The 23,136-nt window shown below is 38.6% G+C and overlaps 1 protein-coding gene across 4 annotated transcripts in view; it reads right to left on the reverse strand.

Annotated features, from left to right (window-relative positions):
• TNRC6B (trinucleotide repeat containing adaptor 6B) overlaps window positions 1-23,136 on the reverse strand; it is a 230,511-nt gene that overhangs the window by 178,315 nt on the left and 29,060 nt on the right. The window contains exon 1 of one of the 4 annotated variants that reach the window (XM_033117612.1): window positions 5,693-5,750. The exons of the other annotated variants lie outside the window; for them this stretch is intronic. Coding sequence (XP_032973503.1) covers window positions 5,693-5,737 — 45 coding nt within the window. The 5' untranslated portion in view covers window positions 5,738-5,750. Of the gene's footprint in view, window positions 1-5,692; window positions 5,751-23,136 lie in introns of those variants that run through there. 4 annotated transcript variants of the gene reach the window in all.

The raw sequence follows: 23,136 nt of genomic DNA on the forward strand, positions 1-23,136 counted from the left end.
CTATCCTCCTACTATACACAGTGCTGTCCCAGCAATCTTCCTTTCCTAAAGGCAGATTTGACCTCTGAGTATATCACGGCCCGAGTTCACGCGAGAGCTACCCATTACCTTTGGGGTGGAATTCCAGATCTTGCCAGCCCCATCATCCCTTCACATTCTATTCACCTGGATTGCACATGGTTTCCTTACACACAATACATGCACTAATGTCTCTGAGGGCCCTTTGCCCAATTCCCTTCCACTCCTCTGTGAAGATCTGCCTCAGGTGTCATCTCCTGAGAATCTTCTGTATCTGCGTTGGCTGCACTAAGTGTCCCTCCGCTGAGATACACCATATGATAGCGGTAATATCTGTGGGTCCGTTTTCTTCACTCAAGAGGAGCTCCCTGACAATAAGGGCTATCTATGTCTTACCCAGCTTGGAATTCAGTATCGGGTAGGAGTTCAATGAACAGAAGCTGAACTGAATTCCGACGTGGGTTCTTCAGTGCAATGCGTCCCCATTGAATGGCACTGGGGAAAGGTGAAGAAGCCAGCTGCAACCTCCAAAACGGGTCTAGTCCTCACAGAGGATGTGAGCTGTGTGATGACCCTCAGCACCTCAGAGAAAGACTGGATTCTTTCATTTTTTTTGTCAACCACAGACTCTACCAAGATAACAACCTAATTTTCAATTCTCTATTCTGATTAGTTTCTGCCCACGTTAAACATGACTTCTTCTCTAGACTTATCAGAAGTCTAAACTCTGTGCCAACTTCATAAAGTATCTCATTATTCTATTATCTTGTTAACAGACAAGCTTAGGACGCAGTGGCCAGCTCAGGCCTCTGCCTGCTTAGCAGCTGGTAGCAGACACTTGCCAGTGTTCAGCGAGGGCAAAGGAGTTAAAGCCAGGGAGAGGCCGGCGAGGGAAACTAGACAGCGTTGCACGTACTCTGCAGCACAGCAGCTTCATTATGCTCTCTGTAGGGCTGGGATCTCCGTATCAGATGTTCTTGGACACACATAAAATTTAATTCTAAAATCAACATTTGAAATGATGTAGTTGAAGTTATCTGCAGCACTGTTTTCCTTCTGAGGTACGGGCAATGGCAAATGACTTCAAAACACCACTGTGAACTATTCAGAACTGCACTGCAATCCTACCGTGTGATCATGGACAGCTGTAGCAGTAAACTACGGTGAACCCTTCCAGTTTCCTCTCCTCTTGCACAGTAACTGATTGATCTTGAAATTCACACAGAGAATGGCAAGGTTCCGTGGATCTTGGACTAAATCAACCCGGGGACCGACTAAACTGCAAGTAGACTTCAGGAGTTCCTCCACAGCCAAGCACCTAACTAAACTCACAGGACAGAATTAGAATTGAATCTTTCCAAAGGAATATGGCCAAGTTAAACAAATACAGATGCAATAAACTATATTTATTAATATCACCTCTGATGTGGTAGGGTTTCATTTTCAAAATTGATTATTCAGCATGATGCTTTTAAATTAAATCTCATTTCAAAAAAAAGTCAAGCAATATGGATAAGGCCCTTGACCACTGTTTTCTCTTCCCATACCCTGGTCTTCCCAGATTTATCGTTATTTATCTGTCTGATATCCAGCATAATTCTTGGGATGCAGACTATTAAGACTACACTATGAACTTTTAATTGAGTCACAAATAATACTGAAAACCCTGACTACCTACGTCACTGGCAAGTGGCCCAACTTCAAGCAAGACATCAGGACGAGAAGGCTTAAGTAAAGCGGCAGACGTGAGGGAGGAGCAAGACACCAGCAAGGAGGCCAGGAAGGTCTTCCCAGGAGACTCGGGGCAGACAGGAGGGCACCACAAGTCCAGCTCAGTGAGTGGGGCACCCAGCCCAAGTGGGCAAGAAGGAGCCTATTTAATTAAGGAACACAAATGATAGTAACAAACACCTACAAGCACAGATAGAGGTAGGTGTGCTACAGGCAGATGGGTTTATCCAGCTACCAGGACGCAAGAGTCACTTTTATTCCAAGATCTTTGCTATTTCAGGTCACTTCAGTTCAAAGCTTTGGAAATTCCATAAAAATGTTCAACTCCATTCATTCCTGAAAACCGCCCCTTTAACCCTAAAACCATCTCGAGTTTTTCTGTCCTCCCTCCGCTTTCCTCTCCTAGTCAAGCTTTTTTAAAAAGAAATTTTTATTTGTGGTTTCAACCATCACAGTGTGATTTCTTTCCCTATCAATCCCAGTTGCTAAATACAATGGATTTTATTCAATTGTTCTGCTTTAACTGGCATTTAAAAATTAGAATGACCTGAAACTCTTGTCATCTGGGAGCTCCTGTCCCATCTGGATATTAAGGATACTGCAGACCCAGCCACACGGCCAGAAGCTCCTTTTCGCTCCTGGTCCCGTGGCTGAGTCTGGGTCCTCCCATCTGCCTGGTCTGCAGCCAGTCCCCGCTCTTTGTCAGTTCTGCTGATTTTCAGATTCCCATCAGCGGCTGGGTGGTGCTGGGGGAAGAGCAGCTGCTTTTACACGTGGGGGGTGAGGGTGGGGGGACAGGGGCCATGGTGAGGGAATCAAACTCAAGTCCTGGCTTCAAGGATTGAGTCTAGTTCTGATGCCCAAACTGACAGGGAGCATGTTTAGTCCGTTTACCTGACAGAAGGGGCAAAATTCGTTACTTTTGCTACCTCTTAGACCATTTCTTTCCAGTCCCTTTTGATGGACAGTCTTCCTCTGCTTGTCCTTTCATTACTGGTATGTTCCTCAAGAGTTCATCCTCCCCTTTCTCCATTTATTAGATATACATGTCCTTATCCTCTCCTATAGATTTAACTACTACCTGTATCTTGATGACTCCCAAATCTCTCCCCAGTGTTGACCTTTCCTACAATCTTCAAGGCCATCTATCTATACAACTGCCTTTGTATGGGGACATACGAATGTCAGGGGACTTCTCCACCTCATGTCCCACGGGTCCCCATAACATAACTAAAACTAAAATAACCTTCCCCCAAACTGTATCCTCCTTCTGTCTCACTTGGAAATATTATACTATCATCTCACTCAAAGAAAAATCTGGGGACCGGCCCGGTGGCTCAGGCAGTTAGAGCTCCATGCTCCTAACTCTGAAGACTGCCGGTTCGATTCCCACATGGGCCAGTGGGCTCTCGACCACAAGGTTGCCGGTTCGATTCCTCGAGTCCCACAAGGGATGGTGGGCTCCGCCCCCTGCAACTAAGATTGAACAGGGCACCTTGAGCTGAGCTGCCGCTGAGCTCCCGGATGGCTCCGTTGGTTGGAGCGTGGCCTCTCAACCACAAGGTTGCCGGTTCGACTCCTTCCAGCAGGATGGTGGGCTGCGCCCCCTGCAACTAGCAACTGGCAACTGGACCTGGAGCTGAGCTGCGCCCTCCACAACTAAGATTGAAAGGACAACAACTTGACTTGGAAAAAAAAAAAAAAAAGTCCTGGAAGTACACACTGTTCCCCAATAAAAGTCCTGTTCCCCTTCCCCAATAAAATCTTTAAAAAAAAAAAAAAGAAAAGAAAAATCTGGGACCATGACCAGCATCATCTTCTCACCAAACTCTATCAATTCTAATCCCCACATATTTCCGTGTGTATTTTCTTCCCCGTTCCTACTGCCATGGCCTTAGTTTTGCAATAGTTTCTCATCAGATTTATTCCAACTGTTTTTTAAATTGTTTTCTTACCCTCAAGACCAACCCCACCTCCGCTGCCATGAGAATCACCTTTACAAAGTGCAAACCCACACTGCCCTTGCAATGTCTCTCATCCATCTTCGAGAGAAAGTCCCATTCCCACTGTGTGGTCTACAAGGCCCCGTACCAGTTCACCTCTCGGCTTCATCTCACAAAACCACACTGCTGTCAGTGTCCCTTAAGCACCGCATGGTTTCACGTGCCTCTGACCCTGTACATGCCATTTCCACCTGGACTGTCTTCCCACTCACAAGGCAAATTCTTTTTCAACCTTCAAGATGCAGGCATAGAGAAACCTTTTCTAGGAAGTCTTTCTTGATTCCTCTCTCTTGCTACAGGATGGGTCCTTCCTCTGAGTTAGCAACTGTGCTTGGCACATATTTCCACGAGGCTTGTGTACGCTGTGTATACTACTAGGTTATTAGCTTCCTGAAGACAGGCTCTGAGCCTGATTTATCACTGTATCACCATCATTTAAAACAGTGCTAGTGCAAAGGACATCCCCATAAACTCTTATGGAATAAAAACACACTTTGGGGGAAAAAATAAAGTAAACTCAATGCAATAGTCTTGGTTTATTCAAATAAGGACACTGCTTATAAGTTATAACTGTATGTCCAGGGCTACAGTACAGACTCCATTCATTCATTCATTCATTCATTCATTCATTCATTCATTCAGTGAATGAGCCACCTACCAGGTACCATGCTCTGTTCTAGAACACCATGGTAAAGTAATGCCAGGATCTCAGGCCAGTGTGGTATTTGCGTGAGACCCTCAGACTTCCAGGGAGAGCCTGTGCGCAAACTTTGGAACTAATAGCAGGATCCTGGCATAAAGATGTTAAATTTATTTTTACATCTTCTTAGCAAGGGTTGCCTGAGAAAAACAAACTCAGTCTGAAGCGGGGTGAAGACAAAGGCAAGTGCCTCACCTTCAGCTACTAACCCAGTTTGGTCAATTAATTAATGCTCTCTAGCTTAGTCCAGGACAATTTGCCAATTCTTTACCAGAAAGGCACGCTACCTTCTGAAGACTAAACCAACTGCTAGTCACTTGGCGGTAGGGGCGGGGATGGCAGGGACTAGCCGTAATAAGAAGGGCAGAAGCAGCTACTCAACAGCTTTGCTGAACGCTTACTAAGCGCCCAGCACTACGCTCGGCCTATGGCCATCAACAAGAGCCTGTGGCCAGGTTTTACTGCCATTGTTGGACACATAAAAATTAAATAGATTAACACGCTCAGCTTTTATAGCCAATTATTGATGATCTATGATCAAAAACCCTTTATTCTTTTTCCATATTGTATATTAATTTAATGAGTTTTTTTTAATCAAATAGCTATTTCTACTAAGGTTCACAAAATTTTAACTGCGTCTCGGTTCTACAATAAACCAGTGAGTTTGGGAAATTTTAATATTGATATTGAAAATAATAATACGAATAACCATTACCAACTGTTTATGCTGTGCTCAGCAGTATATATCATGAACGTCTCAAAAACCTCTCACTTAAGATATCCCTGTCCTCAGAGGTCTTACACTACTGATAAGGAGGAGAAAACTAGCACGCCAAACAATTCCACAAAAACCAAGCATGAAGCTGTGCGGCACAGAAATTTAGAGAACACAGAGAAAAAGTGGGCTAGACAAGCTATGCAGCCCTCAGAGAGAAACTGGGATTCCAACTGGAACTGACAGCGGTTAACGCAATGATTCTCAAACTTTTTGGTCTCAGGACTGCTTCAGAATTTTAAAAATTACTGAGAACCCCAAAGAGCTTTTGTTCATGTGGATTAATTGTCAGTATTTACCACATTAAAAATTAAACTATGAAAATTTAAAAATATTTATTCGTAACTATTCATTTAAAAATATTAAACAATTACATGTTAAACATTTTTAAATTAAAAATATTTTAAAGGATAAAAATTTTGAGAAAAGTGCCACTGTTTACATTTTTGCAGATATCTTTACTACCTGGCTTAAGAGACAACAGCTGGCCCCTAGGATCTGCTTCTGCATTCAATCCTTTGCGTCTCACATGTCACGTAGCCTCTGGAAAACTCCACTGCACAATCATGAGAGAATGAGTTAAAAGGCTTATCATCTTAGTACTAATAAAACAGTTGTGACTTCACACACCCCCTGAAAGGGTCTGGATTGGGGAACGGGGAGGGATCCCCAGACCAAATTTTGGCTAATTATTAATTTTAAAAGAGAAAGAAAATGGGTTCTGTGATCTAATAAGCAAGGGCTGGGCAGGAAGGAAGTGTGTGGTTCGAAAGCCATTAACTTCCACGTACGCAACTCTTACTCCTAACATTTTGGAGCTACAATCTAGCTCACCTCCATTGTGAATCTCAGAGAGACAAACGGCAGGGCAAGGTGGGGTTCTGGTGACAGCGGGACAAGGAGCCTCTCCCTCAGCAAGTCCCCCAGCAACATTCCCTGAAGGCCACGTCAGGGTTTCCTCTGTGGCGCCTACACTGTGCTCTCCTCCTAGAAGCTGTAAATGGCTCACGAGAAACTGCCTCGCATGGCTTCCCGAGGCTGTGTTTACTGAGTGAAAAATCATCTCACTGCTACCAGCTCCAATACGGGAGACATTTCTTGGTCTGGCTGTCGTAAAAAGCAGATTTAACATCAGCCACGTAGCCAGGTTTTTCCTGCCAATAATCATGGGAGTCTGCTCCCCCGTTCCCGGGCATCTTGTGCACTTGTAAAAACAGTTCCTGCAGCTTCATATGTCACGGATCTAGTTGCCATAAAATGAAAACATTTTCTTCATATTTTGTGGCACAAACTAAAAGCATTCTGGATGTGGTTTGCATACAGTCCATCTCTGGCCAAAAGGGAGGTTTAATTATGTGGACAGACAGAGAAAGGGAGGTGGCTATACCCATGGTTAAACTGTTTTTATCATCAAAGTCAATGTTTGATAATGGATGTTTTTAATTTAAAATTTTACCATGATTAATTCTCTAAAATTAATATGCAATAAGCACAATTGTTCATTTTATGCAGCAAGTTTTCACTTGTCTTAACAATATTTTATAGTTGAGAAAAGCAGATGAAACAGAAGCTTCTTTTTTGATCTCTTAAATTAAAAAAAAACAGAAAAAAGCATGACTCTATATAGTTTTTCAGTTGTTTTTTTTTTGTTTTTTGTAGTAAACATATTTATTAAGGCCCCTTTACAGAACAGACCATTCTGAAGTCAAAGTGAAACTAAAACTCTGAAAGATTTCTGCTCTGGGAATGGTAAACTAGGTAATTCAGACCAACTAATGCTGAGGACAATCAGAAAATCTGGACAAAATGTAAAAAGTATTTTGAAGGCAGAGGAGTACTAACAAGTTAATTAGGAATTAACATATACAAAAATCAATTTCAGGTGAACTACACACCCAAATGTGAAAGATAAATAATAAAGCTTTTTGAAGATAACACAGGAGTAGGGAGGGCTCTCTTACACAGGACACAAAAAGTACCTATTACTAAAAAATAAATATGACTATATGAAAATTCAGAATTTTTGTTCATCAAAAGACATAAGAAAGTGAGAAAGTAGAACACATAAAACCAATAAAGGGCTCATATTCGAAATAACAGAGAGTTCTAAAAGTTAAAAACAAAAGACATAACTCAATAGGAAAATGGGGAAGAGATTAGATGAGGCACATTACCAAACAAACAAACAAACAAAAAAACTACACAATCTAAATGGCCAATAAACATCCGAAAAAATGTCAAGCCTCAATAGTAAGTGAGAAAGTACAAAAGAAAATACAAAAGAAAATCATGATGATGCCAGAATAGCTACAAATTTTAGCTGACATGGTAGTCTGCTACCATGTTTCCCTGAAAATAAGACCAGGTCTTACATTAATTTTTGTTACAAAAGATGCATTAGGGCGTATTTTCAGGGGACGTCTTAGTTTTTCAGATACAACAGTCTACATTTATCCAAATACAGTCACGTCATCTTCTTCTGGAACATCGTCAGAACATACTAAATGCATCCATCTGGCTGACAATCTTAACTGGGGCTTATTTTTGAGGTAGGTCTTATTTTCAGGGAAACACGGTAATAACAAATATTGCTGAGGATACGGAACAGAAGGAACTCTGATACTCCACTTGTGTGAGTGTGAGTTGTTATATCCACTTTGGAATACAGTTTGGCATTATTCTTCTAAAGTTAAAGACAAACACACTTCATGATCCAGCAATGACACTCCCAGCTTTATACCCTGCAGAATTCATGGACATGTGCACCAAAAGACATGTATAAAAATATTCAGAGCAGCACCATTCACAATAGTTTCTAACTGGGAACAACCCAAGTATTCTCAATAGTGAAACAGATAAATATGCATTCTGGCATATTCATAAAATGGAATACCATACAGCACCGAAAATGAAGCAGCAGCCCACAACAACATGGGTGAATCTCGCAAACATAATGACCAGATACAAAAAAATTCATAGCATGTGACTCTGTGTTCAGAATCAGCCCGAACTATAATGTTTAGAGGTACACATGAGTAGTAAAAGTAGAAAGAAAAGAAAGAAATCAGAAGAGCAGTTACTTGTAGGTGGGAAGGCAGGGGTAATGACTAGCAAAGGTCACTAAAAAGGGGCTACAGTGTCCCAGCAATGTCCTATTTCTTGACCTGAGAGGTAGTTTTTTAAAACGATTCATTAAGTTTTACATTTGCATTTTATGTACTTTTCTGGTTCTGTGATATATTTCACAATAAAGAAGAATGAAAGCAAGAAAAAGAAAATAATTACTAAGAAAACTGGTATCTTTGGTATAACATTAAAAATGAGATCACAGGACCAAGCTCCTTAGACGGCATCTGGCCCTTCATTGTCCAGTCCGATCTTTCTAGTCTCATCTCTTGCCACCCACCATTCTTCACAAGTAGTCTGCCATACTTGCTCTCAACCTGTGCTTCCTTTTTACCTTAACTCATGATATTTCTCTGTCTAAAAAACCATGTAGACATATCCCAATCTCCTGCCAGACTAAGTACAAACTGTCACTCAAGACACAGGCTGGATGTCATCTCCTGTGAGAAACTTCTTCAGGAGACACAGAGTCTAGAGGCACATTGCTTGGTTCAAATTCCAGACCTGCCATTTACTGGTAAGGTGACCTTGGTCAACTTACCAACCTTAGTTTTGTAACTTCTTCATCTGTAAAATAGGATAAAAATATGACCTGCCTCACTGGGTGGTTGTGAAGATGAAATGGAGAAGTGTATGCAAAGTGCTCGGAACATGCCTGGGAGAGAGTAAGCACTAGGCATTAGCTATTATTACTAACTAGGTGTTAGCTAATATTATTATCAATAACACACTGGTAATGTCCTGCCTACCCCCACAGCCCCTCCCCCATACCTACTCTTGCTCTGGGTTCCCACGGCTCCGTAACATAGGGTATGTGCTTGTATACAGCTCTTACGGATAACTTCTGGAGAGTTAAATCTTTCACATCTCAACCCCCATCATCCATCATAGAGCCGGGCACGTACTAGGTGCTCCATGAGTATCTGTGCATGAATAAACTACAGAGACTCCAGATGTGGGTCTGTATCACATAGAAGAGTAGTCCCTGATGTTGCCCTATCCTGTGTGTACCGTAGACCACAAACTGGACGTACAGTCTGGATGAGGCTCCTGCAGCAATGACCTCAGAATATAGGTGGAGACTCCCTCTGAGAACAACAGATGAGGGACAAATAATAGTACTTGTCCTACCTACAGTTGTGAGACTATTGTGTGAGGCTCGAATAATGACTATGAAAATATATTGTTAAGTGTGAATCTTTACTATATGAGGTTTCATTACCTTAAAAACACCAGGATTATTGTTGAATTGCAAGTCTGTAAAGGCCTTTAAGGGACCATAAAGAATTAATATAATGTAAAAATGCAATCTGATATGGTCTAAGATAAAATTTTAACTTGGGGGTTAAAATATTTTGCAATGAAATTTCCCGATTTTCTCATTTGGTTATTAATTATTTATGTAATATTAAAACAAACATTTGTGTATGTGAATATTCACAGCAGCAATTATTCATAATAGCCCGAAGTGGAAACAATCCAAATGTCCATCAACTGGTGAATAGATAACCAAAACCATGGTACATCCACCTACTAGAAAACTACTCAGCAATAAAAAGGGAAGAACTACTGGTACATACTATGACATAGATGAAACTCAGAATCATTATGCTCATTGAAAAGAAACCATCCCCAAAAGGCCATATATTGTATGACTCTGTTTACATGAAATGTTCAGAAAAGGCAAATCTATACAGACAGAAAGTAAATTAGTGGTTATCTGGGCATGAGAGTGGGAATGAAGACTCACAGCAAATACGCATAAAGGGTCTCTTTGGGATGATGGAAATGTCCTAAAATTGGGTTGTGATGATGATTAAACAACTATGCAAATTTACTAAAAATGTTTTAATTGTATACCAAGAATGGGTGAATTTTATGGTATGCAAATTACACCTCAATAAAGTTGTTTTTTAAAAACAAATATTTGGCATCCTTTTACAGCCAGCTATGTAACTCCCACATCTTTAAAATTTCACCCACATATGGGACCAAATAACACAAGAATAAAGCCTAACAAGAAAAATCAGCTGTTAAAAATAATTTTTTTAAATGTCATGTACTAAATATCTTAAAAACCCAAAGCACCATCTCTAGACTCATTTTTCAATTCAGGAGCAACAATGATTTTGATAAACAGGTTTTCACTGTCGTTTGTTTATTTCATCCCACCTGCACAAACACACAGTCTGGCCTCATCTGCGTTTATAATTACAAACATGAATATTTGGCATAATGCCCTCCCTTTTTGTGGCCAAACAGCAAGCATAAGAAAAAGATCAACACAGGAAGCACAGTATATAATGAGATAAAAAAATAATAATATACATACAATAAAGAGGATTTCTTAATAGGGTTTAAATTAATCCTTAGAAATCGACAGTTCTTTATATAAAAGTACTTCAGATTAAATTCTACAAGTCCTAAATGGTATCCAAGTTAGTTTGCTGAACTGGAATTGTTAAATTGGATATTGCTTAAAGTAGGTCACTGGCTTGGGCTTGGAAGTATTTGGTAATGCAGAGATCTACTTGCAAAGTCCTATGTCATAATGAGATTTGACTTAGACAAAACAGGAGAAACCACACTGGTTGGGTGTCAACTGTCAGTTGTATTTTATTCAAATAAATTTCATTTTAGATTTATCTCACTGTAGATTCTTGGACAGGGAAATAACAAGATGAAAGAAGTGTTTTCGAAAGAGTAAGTCTGTTGACAATGTTCAGAAAATGCCTCTTTTTCTTTCTGCTGCTTTGTTCTCACATTTACTCGGTCTCCAAAAACCACTAATCTTTCTTTTGGAATGCCTTTCAGGTTTATTCTTTTCTCTCCACTTCGACTCTTACTCATACAATACTAATTTGTGTCGAGAGGTGTTAAAGGACAGGAAAACGGGAGGAGAAGCCCAACTAGAGACCATTAGAATCACGGAGGATGGACAAGAAGAGAACCTAAATTTCACGCAGCGGTTCTCCCACGTGGCCCAGCATCACCAGCATCACTTAGGAACTTAATAAAAATGTAAATTCGCAGGCATTACCCCAGACCTACTGAATCAGAAACTGTGATTTCAAGGAGCCCTCCCAGTGATTCTGATGCAGGCTCAAGATTGAGAATTAGTGGTTTAGGGAGAAGGAGAAGAGGAAGGAATGGGCCAAGATGAGGAGAGAATTAGGGGACCTGCTAAGAACATCCACCACAGTGTCCCTCCAATCTCCAACCCAACCTAACCAAGAAGAACTCTTCTCCAAACCCGCCTTCCAAGGGTTATTCACAACCCTCTACATTGCTTACGTTCAATCTCCCTTCCCACCAGTCCTCATCCAATATACTAATCTTGTTGATTCCATGATTGGGGCTCTAGGTAGTCAAGGAGAAAAGAAATAAACCACACATGGGAAATTATGATTAAAAGAGCCCTTCAAATCAGTGGAGAAAAAATAAATTATTCAGTAAATGGTTTTGGAATAACTAGCTAGTCATTGTGGGAATGGAGAGTGGAGTTATATTTCTTACTTTATACATCTTACTCCATACACCAAAACAAAATTCAAGGTAAATCAAACACTTTAATTAAAAAGCCAAAAGAAACATGAAAACTGTAGGGTAAAATAAAGTCATCAAAAAGTATTTTTATAATCTCCAATTGGGGAAGGTCTTTCTAAAAGCATGACAATTTCACGCAGAGGCATAAAAGAAATTAACTAATAAATTTGACTACATAAAAATCTAAGACTCTTCTATGGCCAAAAAAAAAAGGATCATAAAACAAAGATATACTAGAAAAATATTTATAATGCACAACAGGTAGAGTTCTCTTATATTGTTAAGAAAAAGATGAACAAATCTAACAGATAACTGGACAAAGGAAAACACAATTCACAAAAAGAATATAAAAACATAAACCTAATACTTAAAAAAAAGTTTTTTACCTAGCAAATCGGCAAAGATTAGGAAGACTGAGAATTCCGGGTATGGAGAAAGTGGCACTATCATATACTGATGGTGGGATACAGTCTTTCCACAGCATAATATGACATCTACCAAAATTTAAAATATGCGTTTCTTTCAGACAGCAATTCCACTCCTAAGAAAGATCTCGCATACAAATGTATTTGTATAATGATGTTCACTGCCACTGCTACTGTACTATTTGCAATTCTCAACTAATCCTGAACAGCCTTACTGTCAACCACTCAGGGACTGGTAAGAGAAATAGAATATTATGCAGCCATTAAAAAGGAGGTAAAAGTAATGTGGAATATGTTTATAACATCTCATTAGATTAAAATTAAAAAGAGCTGTAACAAAACATTATGTATGGTTTAATCCCTTGTTGGTTAAAAAACATATACGTAACATATATGTTATATACTATGTATGTATAATGTATACAATGTAAATAATATAGTATATATTATATGCTAGAATGAAAGTATGGGGGGAAAGTCGAGCAAGACATACAGCAACCTTTAAAAACAGGTACCTTTAAAAGAACAAACAAAACAAACAAAAAACAAAACAAACAGGTACCTTTGAGGAATGGGATGGGGTAATTTTCTGTTTTCTACTTCATAAATTTCAGGTTCTTTACAAAGAACATGAATTACTCTTACAATAAAAAATAAATCTGGGGTAGCCAGTTAGCTCAGTTGGTCAGAGCGTGGTGCTGATAGTACCAAGGTTGCTGGTTCGATCCCCACATGGACCACTGTGAGCTGTGCCCTCCTTGGAGAGAAAAATCATCATCATCGTCGTCGTCATCTGATCACATCACTCCTTTTTGGTTGAAAAAGTTCTAAAGCAGAGGTGTCCAAACTTTTTTCAACGTTTTTCACCAAGGGCCATGTGTGGTAAAATACACAAACAGCCGGGCCACTCACTCGAGGTGAAGTACATATTGCCTCACCTGGTTTATTTAAGTAAACTAAATATATTTTTGGAATTTGCTGTGGGCCAATTAACAATGGATTGTGGGCCGCAGTTGGCCCGCGGGCCGCAGTTTGGACACCCCTGTTCTAAAGCCTCCCGACCCACAGAAAATACCGTCCAAACTCCTCAGTCAGATGTAGGGATGGGCCAGCTATGCCACCTGACATGCCACCCATCACCAGGGTGAACTCCCCCGATGGGGTAGGTTCCCCTTCCTTCATTATATCCTTCCTAAAGCCTGGTGCCACCTGGTCCCTACTGGTCACCTCTGATAACCTTTCCTGCCACTATGAAAGCTTTTATCATGATGGAGCACATGGGAATAGCATTCTAACTTGTTCTTTCCAGAACAATGTTGACAGAGCTGCTCAAATAAATTAATGGATTCTTTCAACTGCTTTTGTGGGCAAATAAGTTCACATGCCAATGTACAGGCTGACTAATACTACCCCACCACTGAAAACCAAACTCTAACATGTTTTTTGGCTAATAAATATTTAAAATTGTTGTTTTATTTTTCTTGTTTTTCATAGCCATTTGTTGGCCTATATTCAGCATCCTATGTAACCCAATGATACAAAAATTACAACTATTCAGGAGCAGGGGAAGATTGGGAGAACATTTCTCCGAAAACATGAGAGGTGGAGCCAGTTTTGTGATCTCTTTGGCTGGGGTGTAATGGGGGTCCACTGACTACTCAGACAACATTCTGATCAAGTCCCACTATTCATCCTGCAAAGCCCAAACTCACTCCAGCTCTCAAGGTACAGCGATATCATCCCACCTATAAGCCCCTGCAAGTTTGACCCAGGGTTCAGTTAATGGAAACATCAGGTCTCTGCAGGAAATCTGGATGCTTCCAAAAAGTACAACGCTATGCTTGAGCAACAGAACCTCTTCTCTGATCATCCCAGCAGCAAGGGTCCCTTAGACTTCACTGGGTAATATCTGAGCTTTATTCGAACCCACTCCTTATAGCTGATAATTGTCCTCACAGATCTTCTGAGAAAGAACTGACCATTTCAGTAGTACCCTGTGTCTAAAGCTCTGGAATCTAAAGTCTCATAAAACTGGTCACGATCAGGGCACTTTGTTGTTGACTATTATGAGCACTAATGTATTCGGTATATCAGACAGTGCTTTCTGAAGTCTGTATGATAGTCCTGTTTATTCTTCTGGAACAATCAATCGGCAAAATACAAATACTTGGGGTTGGGTCTGAGATGGGAACACCGGAGTTGAGAGCATGGAATGCCGAGGCTAGAGTCACCAGATGAGTTAGCTCGCGATGACATAGCTGAACCACTGTAACTGTCAATCACATCTGCCTTGAGTATGAAAGTTATAGGTTATAGTATTTTTAATTTTTGTTTTGATGTCCATCTCCCCTACAACTATGGCAGGAACAGGGTACCTTAATCATATTTGTATTCACAATGCTTGGCACAGAGCAGGCACTCAGTAATGTTTGCTAAATTAATGAAGCATATGCCTTAAGAAAAAACCCATCACACAACAAAGGGGCACATGGCAAAAGCTGGTAGTTGCCAAACATCCTACTGCAATCCACACTTGTCTGAGGGTAACTCTGTACTCAGCTAGATTTCCCACCCTTTCTTATGAATACAGGTGGCCATGTGTCACAGCTCTGGTCAATGAGTTGACATCATTAGATGAGCCACACCTTTTGCCCTCCCCTTTCCCCCTTTTTCTTGGAGGCGGGGGTGGAGGAAGCAGAGAGGTGACCTTGCCACTATCAAGAGACACATCTGACGATGGACAGAAAGAATCTGAGATAGTAACAGTGTGGAGTGACTGTTCCAGCTTTGGATTACTTACTTCTCTATTTTATGTTGTGTAAGAGAAAATAAATCTCTATTTGGTTAAAGCAAAATTGGATTTTCCATTACATATAGTCTAATTTACTCCTCATTGATAAATGTACAAAGTAATAGAAGGCAGAACAATGAGGCTATTGCAATAATCCAAAGAACACACATTTTATCCTATTTACCGAATGAGTATAGTCTTCTTTTGCTTTGTGGAAATATAATTGCAAACATTTCTAGACTATATGATATCATTAAATGACAGCACTCTAGCTAGCAGCTTAATAATTTGGTTAGATTGAGATGATCTAACCAAATCAAAATGTTTGGAAAGGGTGTTGATGCTTATATGCACCGACACATATTGCAGTATCATCAGCAGTAAAACCAATTAAAACAGATCAACTCCAAGATCACAGGAAATTGGCAATAATCTCCTCTCAAGTACATGGAAGTGGTAATCAAAACCCAGAGTGGAAAAGAAAATTGAAAACATTTCAAAAAAACACCTGCAAAAGAACACTACTATTCTAGCTGCATATTAAACTTGTGCTTTATCAAATATATTCTACATTCAACATCCGGCCTTTCCACATCTAGTGCCCACCAACTCGACGTTAAAGAACACTTTTCATTGAAGTAACAGCCGCTGGGAAACCTTAATCCCTCTCAAGGGCAGTTTGTTGCAGTTCACACTCACTTTGGAAGAAATTAAAACAGCTGTCTTAACCTTCAATATTTTATGCACAAAACTCTCCAGCTATCGGTAACACATATTTATTTCATCAGGTTCTCCTTCAAACTGTTTGTTTTTATTTTTCACATATTTCATGTATTTTCTCCTGGACTTGAAGGGTATTTGCTATCAAAATACTGTACTTCATCAATTCTGAGATGTACCTCTTTTTTTTACATGTTAATATTCCTGAAATCTAGATAGGTTTTACAATACAATCTTATATCTTACAATAAATTGGCAGCATTCTTTCTTTCTTAGTAGAAAATAAAATAATGGTATGTCGTACTATTGATGGTATCTTATTTTAAAAAAATATGGTGATAGTAACCCCTAACATTTATTGAATGCATCCTATGTGCCAGTCACAATACTTTACATGTAATAACTCATCTACTTATTAAAACACCCCACAAAGTAGGTACTACTGTAATCTCATTTCATAGAGAAGAAAACTGAGGCAGAAGTTAAATAACATAGTTACTGTCAGTAGAACTCAAACTGACTCCAAAGCTTAAGCTCCTAAATATTGTGTAATAACTAAAATCTCAAAAACACTCTATTTTTTCCCATTCATCATAAAAATGGCCTTTATTTCAAAATGTTTTTATTTTGTCACCATTCTTGAAAGATGGTTTTCTCCCAGCACTATGACAACAACATTCTGTCTTGTGGTGTCTGCTGTGGCTAACGAGACATCAGCTATCAGTCTGTAGTCTGCTTTCTCTTTCTCACCACTATTAATATCTTGTATTTGCCAATGTATCTAGGGGATATTTCTCTTTCTTTATCCTGCCTGAACTTCCTAATTCAGATGATTCAAGTTCTTCACCAAAATTTTGGAAAAAATCTCAGTCATTAATCCTTCAAATACTGCCTCTACTCCAATTTTTCTATCATCTCTTTCTAGAACTCTGATTAGATGTTATTTTAGAGCTTCTCAATTTATCTTTTATGCACCTAATCTTTCTTTTATATTTTCTCTTTGTCTCTCTTGGTTTCATGTGGGCAATTTCTTTATTCTTCTAGTTCATTAATTCTCTCTTCACATGTGTCTAATCTGCTGTTTAACTTGTCGATTAACTACTAAGTTAAATAAACACGTCTTTTATTACTGAAATGGCTATTTTTCAAATATACCTGATTATCATTTTTTAAAACAGCTAATCAAATAGTTGTACAGTGAGACACAGCAGCTGAAAAACCCTGCTTTGGCGTATAGGACTTTCAACCTGGTATTTCTCTTGGTCTCAGTTACCTAGTTACATTTCTGATCTCTGCTTTTAATTCTTTAAATGTATTAAATATTTTTATTTTATGTTTAGTTTCCAGTCATTACAATATTGTAGTCTTTTAAAATCTGATGGTTTTTGTTGTTTCTGCTGACTCACGCATTGTAGCTTGTTTCCTAAGTGTTTTATGATTTTTCATTATGGGCTTCTATTCTGTGGAATCTTATTTGTGGGACTTCTTTGAGTCCTAAGTAGGGTATTTTTTCCTCCTGAGAATATTTGTGTTGCTCTGGCAGGTTCCTGGAGGCACTAATAACCCAAGAACAATTTAAAGTAAATTAGCCTAAGTTTTTCATGCTACACAGATAGTATGAATTCAAATCCCACATCCATACATGGGTCAGTTTGTGGTTATGAATTCTAAGGGGAGATCTCAATTTTTTTATTATGGAAAAATTTAAACACAAAAGTAGACAGAATAATATAATTAACCTTCACGTGTTCTTCATCAGCTTAAACAACTGTTAAGTCCTGGCCAACACTGTTCCATCTGTATCCACCCCACATGTGTCTCCCTGCCTCTGTATTAGTATTAAAGCAAATCCATTTCCAAACCCATAAATACCAAATACATTGGTATTTATCTCTAATATATTAAGACTTAAAACTTCACTATACCAGTATCACACTTAAAAATATTAATAATAATCCCAATACCAGCAAGTAACCAGTGAGTATTCAAATTTCCAATTGTCTCATAAATGTCACATAAAGTTTTGTTTGTTTGCTTTGATGTGTTTTACCTTTACAACTTATTTGTTGAAGAAACCAGGTTGTTTATCCTGTAGGGTTTTTAGATAGTCTGGATTTTCTTAGTGGACCACCTATGGTAGTATTTAATATGTTGCTCTGTCCTCTGTAATTCTTATAAATTAGTACTTAGATCTAGAAGCCAGATTAATTTGTATAGGAAAAAGAAGATATAGGTTTAATGTAGCACTAGCAAATGGTAACCAATAAGCTTTTATTTTTCAGAGTATCATTAGGAACTAACACATCTTTCAGTGAATGTTTTTACTGGTATTCAAATAGTCTCATCACTGGCCAAAGGGAGTCTCTTCATGTTGCTTTCGAGTCCTTTTGATGTCACCCGTATCATAGTCTTTGATAACTTCCTTGATATATGGTGCAAGAAATTTTAGGTTTATGTTGTATAATTCCTGTGGCAGGCCTGGATCAGCTAGCCAAGAAATCCTACTTCCTTTTAGTGAGGGTATTTCAAAACCTTAATTTGGGCACTAGGATTACATACTGCTACTGGGTCAGTCATTGTTTCTAGGTCTTTTCAGTGGGATGAGTTAGCAGGTAAGATTTTTGTTTGGGATTTTTGTTTGTTTGTTTTTTAAGATAAAATATATCAAGAGTTTATAATGAAATTTCCAACTAAAAATCAAGTTAATCAAGAGAATGAGAAAACAAGCCACAGAATGAAAGAAAATATTTGTAAAAGACATGTGATAAAGGATTGTTATCCATAATATACAAAGAATTTTTAAAACTCAACAATAAGACAATAAACAACCCAATTAAAAAATGGGCAAAAGACCTGAACAAGACACCTCACCAAATAAGATACACAGTTGGCAAATAAACATATAAAAAGATGCTCAACATCATATTCCATTAAGGAATCACAAGTTGAACAACAATGAGATACCACTACGCATCTATTAGATTGGTCAAAAACTAAAACACTGCAACGCCAAATGCTGCTAAGGACGTGCAGCAACAGAAACGCTCCTTCATGACTGGCAGGAACACAATATGGTACAGCTACTTTGGAAGACAGCTTGGCAGGCAGTATCTCATAAAACTAAACACAGGGTTATGCTCCAGCAATCTCACTCCTGGATGTTGACCCAAAGGAACTGAAAATTATATCCACACAAAACCCTGCACACTGATGTTTATTGCAGCTTTCTTCATAATTGTCAAAACTTGGAAGCAACCAAGGTGTCCTTCAATCAGTGAACAAATAAAACTAGTACATCAGAAAATGGAATATTACTTAGTGCTAAAAAGAAATGAGCTATCAAGCCATTAAAAGACATGGAGGAAACTTAAATGCGTATTATTATGTGAAAGAAGCCAATCTGAAATGGCTACATAATGTATGATTCCAACTATGTGACATTCTGGAAAAAACAAAACTATGGAGGTAATAAAAGATCAGAGGTTGTCAGGGGTTCTGGGGGAAGGAGGGACAAATAGAGGGAGCACAGAGAATTTTCAGGGCAGTGAAACTATTCTCCATGATACCACAAAGGTGGACATACATCATTACACATTTGTCAAAACCCACAGAATGCACAATATCAAGTGGATCCTAATGTAAACTATGGACTTTGCGTGATAATGACGTGTTAATGTAGGTTCATCAGTTGTAACAAACCTACCACTCTGGTGCAGCATGTTAATAGTGGGGGCAGCTGGGGGTCGGGGGGGTGGAGGGGGCTATATGGGAATTGTCTGTATTTTCTGCTCAATTTTACTGTGAACCTAAAACTGCTCTAAAAAAGAAAGTCTATTTAAAAAATCAAGGTAACAGGGTTTTAATTAACCTCTTTCATTTTATATCTTATCTCCTTTCACCCATGTTGAGAATCTGGGTCTCAACAACACTGGAACTGATAAAATTTCACATAATTTGCTTTATCTGACAATGCTCATACAACATTCTCAGAATAATAATGCTGACACCATCACCAATAATATATGAGTACAGCTGAAGGGTTTTCTTGTTGCCGTTGTTTTTTTATAGTTCTTTTTTTGTCCTCATGGCATATACCTCTAAAGATGTATAGTCCCAATTACTGAGTTTTAAATTTTAGGTTCTCTGCTTATTTTTATTTTCAATTTTTAAGGATTGCTTTTTAAAAGACAATTTACCTTGTTATCATGTAAATAATTGCATGAAGTCAAATTTACAAATAAGCTATATTCAAGAGTTTAGCTCCTACCCGTCCCTTCTGCCCTATTTCCCCTCCTTCCTCTCTCACAGTCAATCAGTTTTTAAGTTATGATTAATTCTTCAATTTAAAAACATAAATTGCAAATACTGATGTCAAAACATGCTATTAGGTTGGTGCAAAAGTAATTACGGCTTAAAAGGTTAAAAATAATTGCAAAAACCGCAATTACTTTTGCACCAACCTAATAGAAACCCTCGCAATCAAAGCGAATGGAGGCATAGAGCACAGAGACCACTGGTTTTGGAGGTAGAAGACTTAATATCTAGTGACTGCTTATTAGTTGATCTTGGGCAATGATCTAATTCTTCAAAACTTCAGTGCCCTCTTCTATATTATGAGGAAAATAATAAATATCTACCTTATACAGTTGCTATGAGGATCAGAGGAGACATGAAAATCTTTTAAAAGTACCACTGTGTATGAGTCCATCTTTCGAGTAAAGGTTTCTGAAGATCAGCCCAAAATGATTCTGTTTATAATACAAATCTCTTTCATTCTTAGATACAAAGTAAGCAGGAATAATTTTTAAACTATCCCTTTATCAAGAAAGGATCCAAAAGAAGCAGGGGGAGAGAAGTTGAAGTCAGACAAAGAGTTCCCAGAATTCTCCGAGGAGAAGGACCAATGGGTCCTAGGAAGAGTTATGTGGAAGCCTGGGCCTTAGTCTGGGTCAACAAAGGATAAGTGGCTGCACTGTGGATCTCTAAGCTCGGAGACTGAGGCTGGCAGTGCCCTGCCCACATCTCGAGTTTCTCTCCTACTCCCTGCCTTCCTCTTCTGTCTCCAGCAAACCAGCTTTCCTCAGCTCCTCCAAAGCCTCAAACTCCTTCCTCTCTCTCAGTACCTTCAGACCCCTTAGTCCCTTTGCCTGAAGGCTCTTGCTCTAAGTGATCATTTGGCCAACTCCTACTTTTCCTTCCCATCTTTGCTTAAATGTTACTTTCTCCAAGAGGCCTTCCTCACCTCCCAGAGGAAGCTGGATGCCCTTATCAGTCTTACAGCTCTCTGTACTTCTCCTAAAAGGCACTTAGAGGGTTTCGTATTAGTACATATGTAGTAACATGAGTGCTTCGTTATCTTTCCCCCACTAGATGAAAAGTTCTGTGATGATCAGCATATGTTTTGCTTATTTCTTTATCCCCAGTTCCTAGTACCATGCCTGGTGTAGAGTAGGTGCTCAATAAATATTTGTTGAATGAATGAATGAGTGAATGAAAAGCTTGATGCATCATATACAAAACTGCTAAACTAGCTCTTGAAATCTGGGAAAGAGAGAAGGATCAAATTGTAAAATACAGAAAAAAACTACATTCCAGAGTCTTTTCATAAGGGGGCAATATTCCATTCCTTTCTAACTTGAGTTATAATTTATATATACAATCACTCAAATTGTATAGTATATTTCCCTCTCTATCTGTAACAAAGTGAGTTTTAATGATCAAAATATCCAGAAACAAAGCTTCCATATGCCTGTCGCAAAAACTAAGATTTTTCACTAGTGATGTAGCATAATCTGAGAGTATTATTATAATAAAAAATTCTCAAAACAAAATACTATTCCTTCCTAAAAATGCCAAGAACAAGACAAGTATCTGTGGGAGAAGAATCTACAGGGAGGGAGAAATTTAGACATAAAAAGAGACTTAAGAAATATATCAACCAAATGCTATAATAATATTTACACACTACCTGGTTTTTATGTAGCCAGAAATATGAAAGGCTTATTAGCATTTGTCTTCACTGGATATTTAACAAATAAAGTATGGCAGAGAGAGGACACACAATTAAAAAGGGAGGTTAAAACTTCATTAATTTTTTTTCTATCTAAAACCTTCATTTTCCTATTTCCCTGCAAACAAATGAATGCAAACACTCCATATTTCTTACATTAAGAAAAAGAATAGGATCTCAATCCATTTGAACTCAAAGTGAAAGACGAACTTTTTTGAACTCTACACAGATTTTGATAAGCATCTATTTAAAAGTCTGCTATAACACAACTAAGCACCCCAAATTCACATACAGCCTTTCCCACTGAGAGGAACCAGAGTTCCTCAAAGAAACGACTAATTTAGGACTGGGACACAAAATACACAGATTAGCCTAGACAGCTTGCCATGTCAAAAAGCAAGGATGCTATTAAAAGTCTTTCGACGTCAATAGGCTTGATGAAGCGGCTTCTCCCACTAGTCAAGAATGGGACAGTATGAAGCATCAATAAAAATAATCACTGCAATGGGTTCACATCTATCAAATGTTAAAAAATCTATGAGCTCGTAATGATATTTTCTTAAAAAAACAAAACTAATTGGTCTCCTGTAGATGATGCCAGGAAACCAACTTCCTACTTTGAAAACAGGTAAGTAAAGGGAAGGTATCAAGCATTTAACCTGCCTTTCTGAATAAAGTGTACCTAAGATTAATTACAGAGTTGATGTGAGGAACGTTTCTCTAGCTAATTAACGGAGACACATGACAGAACTAGGAGATCACCATTTTGCAACCTGCACTAACATAGCTAGGCATTGCTCTTCAATCCCTGGTAACACCACAGTAAGATGCGACAACTTATTACTATGTGACTCCTGATGGAATAAACATCACCTCCCATAAAGGATTCTTGCCAAACAAAAAGAACCTGAACTAGATCAAACCTCTAGATATAACTGCCAGTTTACATGAAACACAAGATAGAGGAATATGTTAAACACACCATGGGGGTGCAATGAGCAACATCGAGAAGGAGAGATACCACAGGACAGATGACCAAGTTTATTTTTACGATAAATTGAGGGGAAGGAGAGAGGGAACCCTACAAGATAAAAAGAGGCTTAGAAAACATATTAACCAAATGGCACGTTGGTCTTGATGCAAACAAACGAACTTTACAAAATCGGGAAACCTGAAGACTGATTTTTTTGGTGTGGTATTAAGGAATTAGTAATTTTTTAGATGTGGTAACAGTATTATGTTTATGTTTTTGTGTTTTTTTTAGAGCTGCAAACCAGAATCCTTACAGATG

This window comes from Rhinolophus ferrumequinum, chromosome 10 (assembly GCF_004115265.2).
Source record: "Rhinolophus ferrumequinum isolate MPI-CBG mRhiFer1 chromosome 10, mRhiFer1_v1.p, whole genome shotgun sequence".
Lineage (NCBI taxonomy): Eukaryota > Metazoa > Chordata > Mammalia > Chiroptera > Rhinolophidae > Rhinolophus > Rhinolophus ferrumequinum.